Source organism: Arabidopsis lyrata, assembly GCF_000004255.2.
Source record: "Arabidopsis lyrata subsp. lyrata unplaced genomic scaffold ARALYscaffold_6, whole genome shotgun sequence".
Taxonomy (NCBI): domain Eukaryota; kingdom Viridiplantae; phylum Streptophyta; class Magnoliopsida; order Brassicales; family Brassicaceae; genus Arabidopsis; species Arabidopsis lyrata.
In genome coordinates this window covers 11336198-11352933 of record NW_003302550.1, presented here as the reverse complement: position 1 = coordinate 11352933, position 16736 = coordinate 11336198, and the positions used below count along the sequence as shown (strand labels likewise).

The 16736-nt window shown below is 37.8% G+C and overlaps 3 protein-coding genes across 3 annotated transcripts; all 3 read left to right on the top strand.

Annotated features, from left to right (window-relative positions):
* Window positions 1-566: 566 nt before the first annotated feature.
* Window positions 567-2077, top strand: LOC9310322 (probable sugar phosphate/phosphate translocator At5g25400). The gene has a single exon (XM_002874209.2). The coding sequence runs from the start codon at window positions 751-753 to the stop codon at window positions 1798-1800; it is 1050 nt and encodes a 349-aa protein (XP_002874255.1). The 5' UTR covers window positions 567-750; the 3' UTR covers window positions 1801-2077.
* A 593-nt stretch (window positions 2078-2670) lies between these two features.
* LOC9310321 (phospholipase D alpha 3) lies at window positions 2671-6429 on the top strand. The gene is made up of 5 exons (XM_002874208.2): window positions 2671-3282; window positions 3384-3487; window positions 3600-4809; window positions 5022-5729; window positions 5910-6429. The coding sequence occupies exons 2-5, from the start codon at window positions 3392-3394 to the stop codon at window positions 6353-6355; spliced, it is 2460 nt and encodes an 819-aa protein (XP_002874254.1). The 5' UTR covers window positions 2671-3282; window positions 3384-3391; the 3' UTR covers window positions 6356-6429.
* A 6936-nt stretch (window positions 6430-13365) lies between these two features.
* On the top strand, window positions 13366-16368 carry LOC9310320. The gene is made up of 6 exons (XM_021023373.1): window positions 13366-13581; window positions 13667-13789; window positions 14372-14616; window positions 15237-15324; window positions 15944-16010; window positions 16091-16368. The coding sequence occupies exons 2-6, from the start codon at window positions 13734-13736 to the stop codon at window positions 16142-16144; spliced, it is 510 nt and encodes a 169-aa protein (XP_020879032.1). The 5' UTR covers window positions 13366-13581; window positions 13667-13733; the 3' UTR covers window positions 16145-16368.
* Window positions 16369-16736: the final 368 nt, after the last annotated feature.

Below are 16736 nucleotides of genomic sequence, written 5' to 3'. Positions count from 1 at the left end.
TAATATTATATTTTTTAGAAAAATATAGTCCCGCGGTGTACCGCGGGTTAAATTCTAGTTTTGAAACAAAAATAAATCTTTAAAACATTCTATTTTTTGAAACTGAGTGAGTATACGCGATGCTGTAGTCTCTAGCTATTTCTGGATAGTTTATATTAGAGATCTAATATATTTTACAAGTACATAAACATGTAACAAATTAAAGAGTCATCTTACATCGGACAGAACATGCTGGTTTAAGTTTTAACCAGTTTTATTGGCCGGTTTAGAGTTAAACTATGTTTTGTTAGTTCAGAATTGATTGGTTTGGTCGTTATAACATTTACGGAGTATATAATTGGTTTCGTTACTTTTTTTTGACGTAATTTAGTTCATTACTTTATGATTTTATCAATTTGTGGATTTTTTTCTTCTATAATTGTATATCACTAATGAATATTGTTAAATTTCTTTTTCCAGTTGAAATATTGCTAATTATATCACTCTATTATTTCCTACTGCATTGAATACGTATACTTTACCTTCAGATTCAATAAATTGAAGTTGAACAACGACTCGAAACTATTTTTTTTATTTATAACCGAAAAAAATTATAAATTGGTGAATCACTTCCGTTACGTGACTCTCTCTCTTTTAGTAAACTCTGAAAACGTTTTTTCAGGATCTCACCAAAATTCACAAACTTCGGAGAAACCACCACCGTCTCTGCCGCAGAACCACCGTCGTAAGAGAGGCAAAAACATCACAAATATGGGGAAAGGTGGATCACTAAGCGAAGGTGTGATTAAGAACATAATCATCTCCTACACATACGTAGCAATATGGATCTTCCTAAGCTTCACCGTCATCGTCTACAACAAATACATCCTCGACAAGAAGATGTACGATTGGCCATTCCCGATCTCACTCACAATGATCCACATGTCCTTTTGCTCAACCCTAGCTTTTCTTCTAATCAAGGTCTTCAAATTTGTTGAACCGGTCTCAATGTCACGTGACACTTATCTCAGATCCGTCGTCCCGATCGGCGCGTTGTATTCACTCTCTCTTTGGCTCTCTAACTCAGCCTACATTTACCTCTCTGTCTCCTTCATTCAAATGCTCAAAGCGTTAATGCCAGTCGCGGTTTATTCAATTGGCGTGCTCTTCAAGAAAGAGGGTTTCAAATCTGAGACAATGATTAACATGCTATCGATCTCATTTGGTGTAGCCATTGCTGCTTATGGTGAAGCTAGATTCGATGTTTGGGGTGTGATTCTCCAGCTTGGTGCGGTTGCTTTCGAGGCGACACGGTTGGTAATGATTCAGATCTTGCTTACTTCTAAAGGAATCACGTTGAATCCAATCACTTCTCTTTATTACGTTGCTCCTTGTTGCTTAGCTTTCTTGTTTATCCCTTGGATTGTCGTGGAGTTTCCGATCTTGAGAGATACCTCTAGCTTCCATTTCGATTACCTCATTTTCGGGACGAATTCTTTTTGTGCGTTTGCTTTGAATCTAGCTGTGTTTCTTTTGGTTGGGAAAACCTCTGCTTTGACCATGAATGTTGCTGGTGTGGTTAAGGACTGGCTCTTGATCGCCTTTTCGTGGTCGGTCATTAAGGACACTGTGACTCCTATTAATCTTTTTGGTTATGGGATTGCTTTCTTGGGTGTTGCGTACTATAATCACGCGAAGTTACAAGCATTGAAGGCTAAAGATGCTCAGAAGACTGCTCAGCAAGTTGATGAAGAGACTGGTCGGCTTTTGGAAGAAAGGGAAGGAAATGAAGGTGGGAGAAAGAACGAGCCAGATGATTAAAAGGTGAAGATTTGGATTTTGGTAAAACTTCAGATTTTTGTTTTTGTTTTTTTTTGCTTAACATACATTTGTTGGAATAAGAGTTTGAAGGTTATAGTAGATGCCAACATTTTTTTTATTATGATAATGAGACCTAAGAATGGCATTTGGTCTAACGGGTCTTGTTTTGTTCTTCCTATGTCACTACAATTTGCCTTAGTGATATGAGAGTATCCTAGATAGTGATTCTGTTGTTATTTACCAATATTTTTCAATGAAGTTTGAGGTTTACGAGTTACTTCCATCTAGTTTTGGCTACCAATGGACTATATATTGCGTGAATCATACATACTGCAGATTGGTTATTTTTGCTTTGAAGTTGATTACTCGTTGCCTTGCACTCACACTTTTGGTAAATTTTACAGCTGGAACATTTTGGATATTCATTGAATTTTTTTTTAAAAGTATATAAGTTGATCTTTATCGATTTTTTCCATTATTGTCTTTGAAGTTTTCAGTATAAGGAAATAATTTGAAAGTCAACTAATTAATTTCCTCTTCACTATTATTAGTAAGAAATAATCATATGTTTTATTGGCTCAAACTCCTTATCCTATAAACAAAACGAAGATTATCTAGATAATGGCGTAATAGCGTGATGGTTTGTGTTAGTGTTGTTAATGTGTCATCATCTGGTTCAAACTTGACAAAATAAATGTTGTTAACAAAAATAAAAGAAGGGAAGAACTATATATTTTGTCATTTAACCACAAAATATTCCATCATAACTATGAATAAAATACAAATCTGCAACATATTTTCATTCATTTATCAAACTAATTAAAAATATCTTATTATTTTAAACTGAAAAATTATAAGATTTACATTAAATACATTAACTGTTATAAAATTTATTTATCTTCTATCTACTGTAGTTCAAATGTTTTTTCATAACCAACAATTACCCAAAACAAAACAAGTTATTCTATCCATTGAGATGCCGTAAAAAAGAAACAAGATATACAAAAACCAATGAAAATTTGATAAAAGTCAGAGTTTCACATAAAAATGGTCAAGGGAACTTTTAGAAAAAAAAGTCCATGTAGATAATAACATGGATACTCATCTAAATAAAAATAATAATGGAATGAAATTGGAATAAAGTGTATCCCTAATACATCAAGAAATGTAGACGTGAGTAGTAAGATTAATTTCCAAAGAATATTCGTTTTGGACTTCCCTTGTCTTGGGTTTGGCCTACAAGAAAAGGTTTACTTAAAACATATTGTCTCAAAACCCATGAAAGAATTCATCTCTTTCTTTCTTCTAATCCTATGTAGACTCCTCAAGTAATCAGCAACCCTAATGGCCTAATCCAAACGTTTTGTACTCAAAATTCGATTGTCTCCTTAAATTCTATCTTTACGTTTACATAACTCTAATTTGCTAAAGCCGTTGTGATCCAAAAAGATCCTCAAAAGGAAAACTTCTCGATCCATTGTGGTTTGTTTATTTGTTTTCTTTTTTGAATCATCCACTACAAAAATAGACATCCCCTTTCCACGAAAATTAAACAATACAAAAATATATATTTAAATTTGCAGGTGAAATAATGACGGAACAGTTGCTCCTTCATGGAACTCTTGAAGTGAAGATTTATAGGATCGATAAGTTGCATCAACGTTCAAGATTCAATTTATGCGGCAAGGTAATATTTAATTTCAACATTCTCTATTAGTACATCTATTTATCAAGATTAAAACAAATAAGAAATATTAGACGAAGGTTACTTGTAAAACAAAACTCAAAATGATTCATAGGAGAACAAGGAGCCGACGGGTAAAAAGACTCAATCCCAAATCAAAAGACTAACGGACTCATGCACAAATTTGTTTGGAGGAAATCTCTACGCAACCATTGACCTAGATAGGTCAAGAGTGGCTCGAACCATGATGAGACGTCATCCTAAATGGTTACAATCCTTCCATGTCTACACGGCACATTCAATCTCCAAAATCATATTCACAGTTAAAGAAGATGAACCGGTCAGTGCTAGTTTGATCGGTCGAGCTTATTTACCTGTCACTGAAGTCATCACCGGACAACCTATAGACCGATGGCTCGATATTTTAGACGAGAATAGGAGACCAATCCAAGGAGGTTCCAAACTCCATGTTCGTGTCAAGTTCAATCACGTGACACAGGACGTGAATTGGAACAAAGGAATTATATTACCTTCCTTCAATGGAGTTCCTAACGCTTATTTCAATCAAAGAGAAGGTTGCAAAGTTACACTTTACCAAGACGCTCACGTTATTCCCGAGTACCCTGATATTCTCGCGGAAGGACAAGTTATTTACAAGCATCATCGGTGTTGGGAAGAGATTTTCGATGCGATATGGGATGCAAAACATTTAATATACATTGCTGGTTGGTCGGTGAACACCGGCGTAACATTGATCAGGGATCCTAAACGGACGAGACCGGGAGGGGACCTGAAGTTAGGGGAATTGCTGAAGAAGAAAGCGGAAGAAAACGTGACCGTGTTGATGCTTGTGTGGGACGATAGAACGTCTAACGAAATTTTTAAGAGAGACGGTTTGATGATGACTCATGATCAAGAAACTTATGATTACTTCAAGAACACGAAAGTGCGTTGTGTTCTCTGTCCACGGAATCCGGATAACGGTGATAGTATTGTACAAGGGTTCGAGGTTGCTACTATGTTTTCTCACCATCAAAAAACGATTGTGGTGGACGGTGAAGTGGACGGGTCAATAACCAAGAGAAGGATAGTGAGTTTTCTTGGAGGTATTGATCTTTGTGATGGGAGATACGACACTGAGGAGCATCCTTTGTTTGGTACTTTGAATAGTGTTCATGCTAATGACTTTCACCAGCCCAACTTTGATGGCGCGTCGATTAAAAAGGGCGGTCCACGAGAGCCATGGCACGATATTCATTGCAAGCTGGATGGTCCTGCGGCGTGGGATGTTTTATACAATTTTGAGCAGAGGTGGATGAAACAAGGTATTGAAACAATTTAAAATAACTAGCTTCAACGGTTTATTTTTGCGTTTACATGTTACAATAATTGGTGATTTTTTGATATACATTTTTTTCTTTGTTGTAAATGCTAACGAAACTTAAGAAATTTTTTGTTAGAATTTGGCATTTGCATTAACATTTTAAATCAAAAATTCAATCATTAATTCATTAGAAACTTATTTTGTGTGTTTTAGGTAGTGGTAGAAGGTACCTTAAATCAATGGCACAACTCGCAGAGATCACGGTTCCGCCACTTCCGATTGTACAACCAGACAATGAAGAAGGCTGGACGGTTCAAGTTTTCCGGTCGATAGATGATGGTGCAGTTGAAGGGTTTCCAGAGGATCCACGTGAAGCTGCAAGCGTAGGACTTATAAGCGGCAAAGATAACGTGATTGAAAGAAGCATACAAGACGCTTATGTTAATGCCATAAGGAGAGCCAAACACTTCATCTACATTGAGAACCAATATTTTCTAGGAAGCTCCTTTGGATGGAACTCTAGAGACATTGATTTAAATGAGATCAATGCACTACAACTCATTCCCAAAGAGATTTCTCTCAAAATCGTGAGCAAGATCGAGGCAGGCGAGCGGTTTGCGGTGTATATAGTGATTCCTTTATGGCCTGAAGGTAAACCTGGTTCTGCATCGGTTCAAGCAATACTAGACTGGCAAAGGAGAACAATGGAGATGATGTATACTGATATAATCATTGCACTACGTAAGAAAGGTTTAGATGCTAACCCTAGAGACTACCTAACGTTTTTCTGCCTCGGGAATCGGGAAGTTGGCAAGGCGGGTGAATACTTGCCTCCAGAGAAACCAGAGCCTAATTCTGACTATGCAAGAGCTCAAGAATCTCGTCGGTTCATGATCTATGTCCACTCTAAAATGATGATTGGTAAGTCAAAAATCTATCTTTCATAACTCATAACTAGGATTGTTGTGGTGGGACAAAAGCCTATGGACCAGGTCCGTTTAGGCAGAGTTGATCTCGTTAGGCCCATTGCAACAAACCTATTGAGAACAATCAAAAAGCTTTTAACATCATAACATGGTTCATATGTATATTTGTATGCAGTTGATGATGAGTACCTAATAATAGGATCAGCCAATATAAACCAAAGGTCAATGGATGGAGGTCGAGACACAGAGATCGCGATGGGAGCATACCAACCTAGCCATCTGATATCTACTCATAACAGGAGGCCGGGGGGCCAAGTATTTAGCTTCAGGATATCACTATGGCTTGAACATCTACGAAAAACAACCGGTAAGTTTCAGTACCCCGAAAGAGAAGAGTGTATAAGATTGGTTAATGAAACGGCAGACGAGCTATGGGGACTATACTCAGCACAAGAGTATCCTCGAAATGACGATTTACCGGGGCATTTGCTTAGTTATCCTATTAACATTGGTAGCAACGGGGAAGTAACAAATCTTGCTGGGACTGAGTTCTTTCCTGATACTAACGCAAAGGTTGTAGGTGAAAAATCTAATTATCTTCCTCCAATCCTCACTTCTTAGGTGATGTAACACTTTCATAGCATAATAATCTTGAAATTAATGTGTAATTTCGGTTTCTAGTTATGCTGTTCATACTCATAATTAGTAAGGAGTTCTTAATTAATCTTCCGCATTCTCTTTTATTAAACTTACATGCCTATATAGATAGGGTACAACACCTTTGTAGATTGTCATTCAACAAACCTCAGAGTTAAACCTATTTTCACAGAATAAATAAACAACAAAATAAGAAACTAAGAACCCCACTAAAACAACAAAATCTATATAAGTGATTTTGTCCAAATTGGCTTGGTTTAAATATAGTTGGTTAGTTATTTACCTCTATACTTTTCATTAACCTTTTTTGATCAAAACATATGGATAACACCTAACTAAAAACTCTCCACACTTTTTTCATATTGTCAATAATTGAGATGGCGACACAATTCAACTTATCTATTTACATTGCCGACACAAAATATCCATATACCATATTCACTCATTAATGTTTATTGTTCATTGTATATATAAGAATTCTAAAATCCGACCACACCATAAGGCCACCCCTTGGCTCTAGTCATATTGATCAACGGAAAATAAATAATTTTTCTAGTCTAAACACCCGATTAATCTTTTTATAATGTTTTTCTAGTTTCCATAAAAAATTATTAAAAATGAAAAAATTATTTTGTCATTTCATTTAAATGTTATAAAAACAAGAATACTAGAAAACAAATTTTAAATTAGTTGGGTAGATGCTAAATCTTATTCTAACATCCTCCGATTAATGTCTAATCGATTTTTTAGATATCTATAACTTTCAATTTGTTTTACTATCCAATCCTCCAACCAAAAAAGGGAACAAAAACAAAACAACGTCCTCTCTTCCACTCGAGAGGATTACTTGTATTTATGAAATCGTGACAATAACAAAAGGAAACAAAAGTGTGTGTTGACAGAAACAAAAGTGTGTGTGTGTGCGCCTGATGACAATGGCTGCCACATGAACGAATATCTTTCTTTTCTGTATTATTAAAGAAAAATATAAAGAGGAAAACTTTTGGAATCAATTAAAGTCATAATGCTTTTATATTTGGATATTTCATTTTTCTAATCTATAAATTTACAGATTAATTTTTTTTTTTAAAATAACAAAAAAGAAAGTTTCTAACAAAAATGCGGTTATTGGCGATTGAAAAGGCGATTCTAGAAGAATGGTGGTTTTGGTTACTCGTCTTCGCGGGGACGGTTGCCGGCAAGTTCGTCGACATCGTGGGGAAGTTTCTATCCACGTTTGGAGCGACGGTTATCTCCACGTTGAGATTTTTTCTCCAACGTGATGCTTATGCGACGGTTTTGTTACGGGGTGATGCCTATAAAAGCAATTCCAGCGAATTGAATTCTCTACAACCATCCCTTGCAATCAAATCAGTGATTACTTTTCCTTTTCGATTTTACAAAGTGTTGGTGAAAATGGCGGACAATTTGAGGCGAGCGGTTCAAGATATCAACTTGGGGTTTGATGATGTTCCGGTGGAACTTCCGGCAGCGCTTGTGGCTAATGCGGCGGCGGAAAACCGCTACATTCTGATGGGCAGACCAGTGATGCCCAGACGTCAAAATCTGCGGTCAATTGTGGCTTCAATGCCGCGTGTGTGGGGTCAATCCGGCCTTGTTCATGGTCGGATTATCGGAGGAAATCAATTCCAGTTCATTTTCCCGTCGGAGGAATCGTTGGAGACAGTGTACCGGAGGGGTCCTTGGGCTTTTAACGACAGGATGCTTGTTCTGCAACGTTGGACTCCCCTCCAAAACCCTCCCCTATTGACTTTCATACCTTTCTGGGTTCAAATCCGTGGCATTCCGTTCCAGTTTCTGAACCGAGAGGTGATTGCTCACGTCGGGCGTGCTTTGGGCAATCTCATGGAAGTTGACTATGAGGCAGAGGCTGCAGCAAGGGTGGAGTTTGTTCGGGTTCAGATTAACTGGGATGTTAACCTTCCTCTGAGATTTCAACGCAATTTCCAATTCCAAGTTGGGGTCAATACCTTATTGCGTTTTTGTTATGAGAGGCTTAGAGGTTTTTGTGAGGTTTGTGGAATGATGACCCACGACTCGGGGGCTTGTATCCTACAAAATGGCGGGGAGGAACAGTTACCAGAGGGAGATGATGATGAGGAGCCGCCTCAGGCTCGGGTTCCAAATCACGGTGTGGTGCTAAGAGAGATCGAAGAGGGGGAGGATCTTGGGGCAGAAGATCAAAACAGAAATGCTGAGGAAATTGCCGAAGAGGAAGCAGATGAATTGGATGACATTGATCCAAACCATGACGCTTTGGCCAACATGGAAGGTCCTCCGGAGGTTTATGAACACTACAGCATGTATAATGCCGAAAGAGAGGCAAGTGAGTTGTTCAACCCAATTCCAATTTTTGACAACGCCACTGGGGACATTCCAGGCAGCCCAAGCTATCGTCGTTATTCGGCGATAATTCACCCAAGATTGGATCATTTGGAGGTTTCTGACCAACTCCCACAGAACACAATGGAGACAAGAGATCGTGGAAAACGCAAGAGGGAAGATGTGATTTTTGAATCAGAAGTGGCAGAGGCTTCGGAGAAGGTTGTCATTCGGGAGAAGGGAGAAGGAAGTGGAGGCTCCGGTGAGCCTAACTTGTGCAGAGGCGCGGTGGGCCCGAATCCACCACATCCGCCATGAGGACAACCTGTTGGAACTGTCAAGGTTTCGGCAATGACCTTACAGTTCGACGCCTTAAGGAGATTTCTAAGAAGTATCTCCTGGACATCATTTGCCTTTCTGAAACGAAGCAGGATGACGACTATATGAGGGACAAGGGTTGTGAGTTAGGTTTTAACAATCATGTAATAGTTCCTCCTATAGGTCGTAGTGGGGGTTTGGTAGTTTATTGGAAGGATCATGTAGATATTTCCCTTTGTTTTCAATCTCCTAATCTTGTAGATCTTTATGTGAATAGTAATGAAGGAATCTTCTATTTGTCGTTTGTTTACGGTAACCCAAATCCAAGTTTACAAAATCATTTATGGGAACGTATCGAACGCATTCATACTCAGAGACAAGGGAGTCCTTGGTTAATTATGGGAGATTTTAACGAGCTTCTGGGAAATAATGAGAAAAGTGGGGGTAGAATAAGACCAGAAAATTCCTTTAGAGACCTAAGAAGGATGGTTAGGACTTGTAATTTCACAGACTTAAAATCTAGTGGGGATCGTTTCTCTTGGGCAGGGCAGAGAGGCCAGCACTATGTTTTATGTTGTCTTGACCGCACCATGGCTAATAATGAATGGTCATCTCTTTTCCCAATTGCTGAAACAGAGTTTCTGGAGTTTGGTGAATCCGATCATCGGCCACTGGTTACATGTTTCTCAAATCAAAGAGAGAATCGCAAAGGATTTTTCCGGTATGATGCTCGATTTACAAATAAGGATGGTTTCAGGGACACTGTTACACAAGGTTGGCGAGGCCAAGGAACAACCAGAGAAGGCAACATTTCCATGACTCATCGACTTACACAATGCAGGAAAGGAATCTCTAAGTGGAAGCAGAGATATCGGTCTCATGCAGCTGAAAGAATTAAAATCATTCGTTGGCATCTTAACAGAGCGATTACCACCGGAAGTGCTACTACGGCGGAGAGAGCCAAACTCAAGAGAGATTTGAACCAAGCTTATATCGACGATGAAGTTTACTGGAAAACGAAAAGCAGAAACAATTGGCTCAATTTTGGGGACAGAAACACCAAGTACTTTCATTTAACAACCAAGGTCAGACAAAATCGAAACCGAATTCTCTCAATTGAAGATGGTAATGGAGAAAGCAGACGTGGAGATCACAACATTGCAGAAATTGCAACTGATTACTTTTCAAAGATCTATACTTCGATCCCAGCGCCTGACTCCGCTTTTATAGAAGTGTTTCATAATTTCCCGAAACGAATCACAGCAACAATCAACGAGGATCTTACCCATGAGGTTACAATGGAGGAAATAAAAGAATCAGTGTTTGCAGTAGGTCCTACAAAAGCTCCTGGTCCAGACGGTTTTACAGGAGCCTTTTATCAACATTTTTGGAATGACATAAGCCCGGAAATCTACAAGGAGGTCCAAAGTTTTTTCAGGGACAATGAGTTTGATCAGACACATAATCATACCAACATTTGTCTCTTGCCAAAGGTTGTCGCTCCACAAACAATGGCGGAATTTCGACCTATTGCTCTTTGTAACGTAAGTTACAAGATAATCTCCAAAATCCTGGTCAATCGGCTGAAGAAACATTTATCCGGAGCCATATCTGAAAATCAAGCAGCATTCATCCCCGGTCGCATGATCACTGATAATATCACCATTGCTCATGAAATATTCCATACTCTTAAGGCAAGGAAGCTTCAAGCAAAATACTACATGGCCTTAAAGACGGATATAGCTAAAGCTTACGACCGTCTTGAATGGAAGTTTTTGGAAACAACGATGTACCATATGGGATTTGATCAACGTTGGATTAACTGGATCATGAGGTGTGTGTCAACGGTTCAGTACTCAGTTTTGATCAATGGAACTCCATACGGCAACATCACTCCGACCAGAGGCATACGCCAAGGTGATCCACTTTCTCCATATCTATTTATACTATGCGCAGAAGTTCTATCCCATATGATGAAGCAAGCAGAGAAAAATAAAAAGATACAAGGCATCAAAGTTAGTCAACAAGCTCCCGCAGTCTCTCATCTACTTTTCGCAGACGATTCGTTGTTCTTTACTCTTGCGAATCAGCGTTCTTGCCAAACGATTAAGAGTATATTGAATAAATACGAAGAAGTGTCTGGACAAGCGGTCAACCTCCGGAAATCGGCCATCACCTTTGGGCATCATGTTAAACAAGATACAAAAAGGCGTATCCGCAATCTACTAAACATACACAATGAAGGGGGTGGAGGTAAGTACTTGGGGCTTCTAGAACAATTTGATAAAAAGAAAGCGGATCTCTTTCAATACATTGTGGAAAAGGTTAAGGATAAAACTCAAAGTTGGAGTAAGAAGTATCTCTCGCAGGGGGCAAAGAGGTGTTATTGAAGGCCGTTGCATTGGCAATGCCGGTTTACACAATGAATCTGTTTAAGTTGCCTAAGGAAATATGTGACGAAATTGATGGGTTGTTAGCAAGATTTTGGTGGAGTTCGGGTGAAGACAAACGGGGAATTCACTGGTTTGCTTGGAACAAATTAAGTCGTCCAAAAAAGGAAGGAGGTTTAGGGTTCAGAGAACTGGAAAAATTCAACTTAGCGCTACTTGGTAAACAGGTGTGGATGATTATGCAACATCCAGAATGCCTTATGGCGAGAGTTCTCAAGGGAAGATACTTTCCAGATTCAAATGTTCTAACTGCAGGCCAGGGTAAGAAAGCATCGTTTCATTGGAAGTCGATTTTACAAGGCCGGGATTTGGTTAAAAAAGGTCTCAGGTTTTGCATTGGCGATGGATCTCTAATAAATGCTTGGATGGACCCGTGGTTACCTTGTCATCCTCCTCGGTCTCCGAGGACAAGTTCAGATTCTATAGGGCCAAAAATGGTGAGCGATCTTTTGAATACAAGGAAAACGGGCTGGGACACAAACAGAGTCAATGCGTGGATTCACCATGAAGATGTAGACAAAGTTCTGTCAGTTAAGATTTGTCCAGGGGCTGAGAAGGATTTATTGGGATGGCACTACACAAAAGAGGGTATATACACCGTGAAGTCTGCTTACTGGTTGGCGACACATCTCCCAAGCGAACAACAAATCCGTTCTACTCCGGGTGATAATGATCTTAAAGCTCAAGTGTGGCGTATCAACACCGCTCCGAAGTTAAAGCACTTCTTATGGAAACTCCTCTCCGGCGCTTTAGCTACTAAAGCCAATCTAGTTTATCGACATATGAGTAACCAACCTCTTTGTTGTTATTGTTGCTCCAATGTGGAAACAACATGTCACTTGTTCTTTGATTGTGTCATGGCACAGGCAGTTTGGCGTGGGTCTGGTTTTCCATTAGCTTCACTAACAGACCCAAATATCTCTTTGGAAGAGAAGATTAAGGCTATAATGACTTGCAACACGTCAACAAGATTTTCTCATCTCCGTCATTTTCCTCTGTGGATTTTATGGAGATTATGGATAAGTCGCAATATACTCTGTTTTCAAAGAAGATCCACATCGTGGAGGAAGATCATAAGACAGGCGAGGGATGATGCTCAAGAATGGCAGGATCAAGAAAGGCATACAGAAGACATGAGAGGATCACGAGCTCATACTCCTTCTGAGACACGATCAGAATCGAGATGGGAAACACCAAACCAACACTGGATTAAATGTAATTATGATGGCACATATTCAAATGGAAGGATTTCTCAAGCAAGTTGGGTGATAAGAAACGATAAAGGTACTTATTTGGGGGCTGGTCAAGCTAAAGGTACTCAAACAAGGAACGTCGTCGAGAGTGAGTTCCAAGCGTTAATCATGGCCATGCAACATTACTGGATCAAGGGTTACAATCGGGTATGTTTTGAAGGTGACAATAAGGAACTAGTAGACCTACTCAATGGACAGAAGCTTAACTTTGAAGCCTTTAATTGGTTGAGGGAAGCAAGAAAATGGAGGACAAGATTTGCAGAGAGTCAATTCACATGGTGTCGACGTGGGAACAACAAGCCTGCAGATATTTTAGCCAAACATTTGATTCCTTCTCATTCTTGTTTCGTTTTTCATAATTTAATTCCTCATGTAATAACAAACGCGCTGCATAGCGATTTTTCAAACCATATAATATAATGATATCATTTGACGAAAAAAAAAAAAAAAATTTACAGATTAATGAAAAGGGGATATTTTGATTTAAAAAAACTCACATTAGTACTTTTTTTATTCCTAATATGGTCCATAACTTATAAACTTTTTATTTATTTATTAGTGAAGTACAATTAATAGGAATAAAAGTAACAGACAATTTTCTTTATTAAAAAAAAAAAAAACGGAATTTTTCTATTCCTTATTTTTGGGGGAGTTGCAGAACCACCACACACGCATAACTAAAGGAAGAAGAAGACGAAGAAAAAAAAAACGAACAAAGAAGAAGAAGAAGACGAAGAAACAAAGATAAAGGCTTTAGATTTAGCTGCAAGGGAGGTGGCGGAACAAAACCCTAATCCCAATTTTCCTCTAATATGCCATTTTTGAGGTTAATTTTTCTCATCACCAGAAAAAAAAAGTGTGTTTTTTTTCGATTTCAGTGATTTTGATTTGGGTTTGGATTGAAATTGCAGGATTGTGAGACTTCTCTTACCTGGAATCAGGGTTTTGATTAGAAGATCTCTAATTTGGTTGTTGTAGATGCATCTCTGTGAAATTATTCCCTCTTGGATCTACCAGTTATTTGGTTGCATGGGGTAAGTGAGGATCTTTCTCTTCAGTTTCTTGTTTTTGGATTTGAAAGTTTCAATCTTTTTGTGTTGTGTTGTGTTGTGTTGTGTTGTGTGTGTATGACTGAGAGATAGGAAGAGGAATCTTATGAAACTGAAGTGTAAAATTTTTTACTTTAAAGTCTGAATTTGATATGTTTCTTACTTAAAATTTATGTTAGGTTATTGCTTATGTGTTTGTTGCTTGCATTTTAAGCAAAAAAATGGAATCAAAGCATCTCTCAAGTTTTAGTTTTGCTCTAGATCTTTTATCTCACTCAATATTGAAATCGTTCGAGTGTTGGGAGCGTCGGATCGCTAAAATTCTCTTAATGTCAATACCTTTTGGTTAAGAGCATCAAAGAAACTTCACTTCATAATATTTAGAGGATCAAAGAACTTTCTTGTGTCCCTTTGTTGTTTGTTCGATAAAAAGAAAAACCATCACTTGATCTCTTTATGTGGAATCTACGGTTGTAGTTGCAAAGAGTCTTCCAAATCAAATTCCTTAGTTCTTGCATTTCTTCTCACTGGCGTTTTTGTTGTTGTTGTGGTTTTGCAACAGTACAGAGGTTGTTTTGGATGCTGCAATAAACCACCGCTTATAGTTGCAGTGGATGAGCCGTCTAAAGGGTTAAGGATTCAAGGTCGTTTAGTGAAGAAGCCAAGCGTATCAGACGACTTCTGGAGCACAAGCACTTGCGAGATGGATAACAGCACACTTCAGTCACAGAGAAGCATGTCTTCTATCAGCTTCACTAACAACACTTCTACTTCTGCAAGTACAAGCAACCCCACAGAATTTGTAAACCACGGTGAGTTGACATTTCCACACATTGTTGTTGATCCTTTCTTGCATTTTAGATGCTTGAATTGTTGCCTAATAAGTGAAAGACCATGTATTCAACTTTGAAAGTATCTACTTATGATGTTAGCTTACTCATTCGGATGGTCAACCCGCTTTTAATATATGTAGGCAGGTGTTGGCTTACATTATTGTTTATATTTATTTCATCTCAATCAGTGGAAGATCCCTAGTTTGTGACTGACTAGATAAAATACATTTGGGGGCACATGTCTGTAGAGTATACTATGTATTTGTTGGTTCAACAGGAAAATCTTTCGTCTCATGACACGTAGATGTTGGCTTCTGATGGATATTCTCTATCAAACCTACGTTGAATTAAACCTGACCTGTATATAATAAGCTTTCACACCTATATGGATTTCTCTATGCCGAAAAGTTAAATATTTTTTCCTCCACTTTCTTCTGTAATGGTATGTTTTGGCCTGCATCTTCAGATATTAGTTCTTTGACTTTCGGGGTGCTATAATTCCATTACTTCATGATTCTTCGCTCTGTTTATTCGTATTTTTGTTCTTCAGTGCAGTCATTTTCCTTAAAAGTTTGTGCCTGTTCTTTCTTCCTGTTCAGGATTGAACCTCTGGAACCAAACTAGGCAACAATGGCTTGCAAATGGAACTTCTCATAAAAAGGCCAAACTTCGAGAACCTACAATAAGGTTGGTGAAAGTTAGATTTCCCTTTCTTTCTCTTCAACCTCTACATTAATTCCTTATGAATAAGAATCAAGTGTTGAAAACAATTTGATTGTGATATTCATTAATGTGCATTCACAGATGAACAAAGTTACAAGTTTGAGATAGTTAAAATGTCATTTTACTTTTCTAAATCATTTGTTAGCTCTATTAGTGCTTCCATCAGTAGTAATCTTTTTGGTAATAAAGCAAAGGCACAACTTGACTTTCTCATCCACCTAACTGGAAGACTCGGATTCTTAGATTAAACTTCTTAATCCAAGAATAGTAAGAATCCATTCTTATCTAAAAGCCTTGGGATTGATGAGTACAAAAATTGCGTGATTCATCTAGCATTTTCTTCAAATTTGCTTCCATCAATAAAAATATGCATCAGCAAGTCATCCAAAGATTGACAGGAGCTTCATGTTCAAAAAGCTGTTACATGGTGTCTTGTGATTCTTCTCTTTAGTCCTTTAGGCTTTTAGGTTATATAAGATAAGGTTCTTACAGTTTTGAAGTCAGATAAGTTCATGGATGATTCTTGAGCCATCAAAGTTATCGCCTATTCGAACATGCTGAGTTAAAGTATCGTTTTCTGCAGCTGGAATGCAACATATGAGAGCTTGTTGGGTATGAACAAGCGGTTTTCTCGCCCAATACCTCTCCCTGTAAGCATTTTTCTCTCAGCAAGTTTACACATTCTATAAACGTGATTTAAGTATTTGTTGATTTATGGTTATTGTGGCAGGAAATGGTCGATTTTCTGGTGGATGTGTGGGAGCAAGAAGGCTTGTATGATTGATTTGCAACTCTTGAAACTTAATTTGGTTTCATCTTTTTTCTTTCTTTAATGTGTGTAATCAAAAATTTCCGGAACTTGGATTTTTAAACCTGGCTTCCTGATGAAAGTAAAAACTCTCAAGGAACAAAAAAATATTTTACTTTCAATTTCAAAGGAAAATACCGAACTAGACTTTTTTTTTTCGTTTTTGTTATCGTGTAACAATAAATCATTTCATTGTGTTACGTCGATTTTTGTTACACTGGGAATTGTGTTATTATGAGTCAGGTCTGGTCAAATTCACCGAATCGAATGTACAGAACCAGAACTGAAGTAAAAAAACCGAATCGAACTGAAAATGTGAAAATATTTTGAGTATCCGAAAATATTAGAAATATAATTATATATCTAAAAGTATTGGTTATTTATAGATCAAATAATCAAAAATACCAATTTTTGAAATTATATATATATATATATATATTTTCAGTATATATATATATATACTGAAAATACTAAAAAAAAATCAAAATATATCCAAAAATATCCGAAAAAATTCAAAAATAACCGAAATATCCGAAGCAAAATACCCGAATGGATACTAAATTTTAAA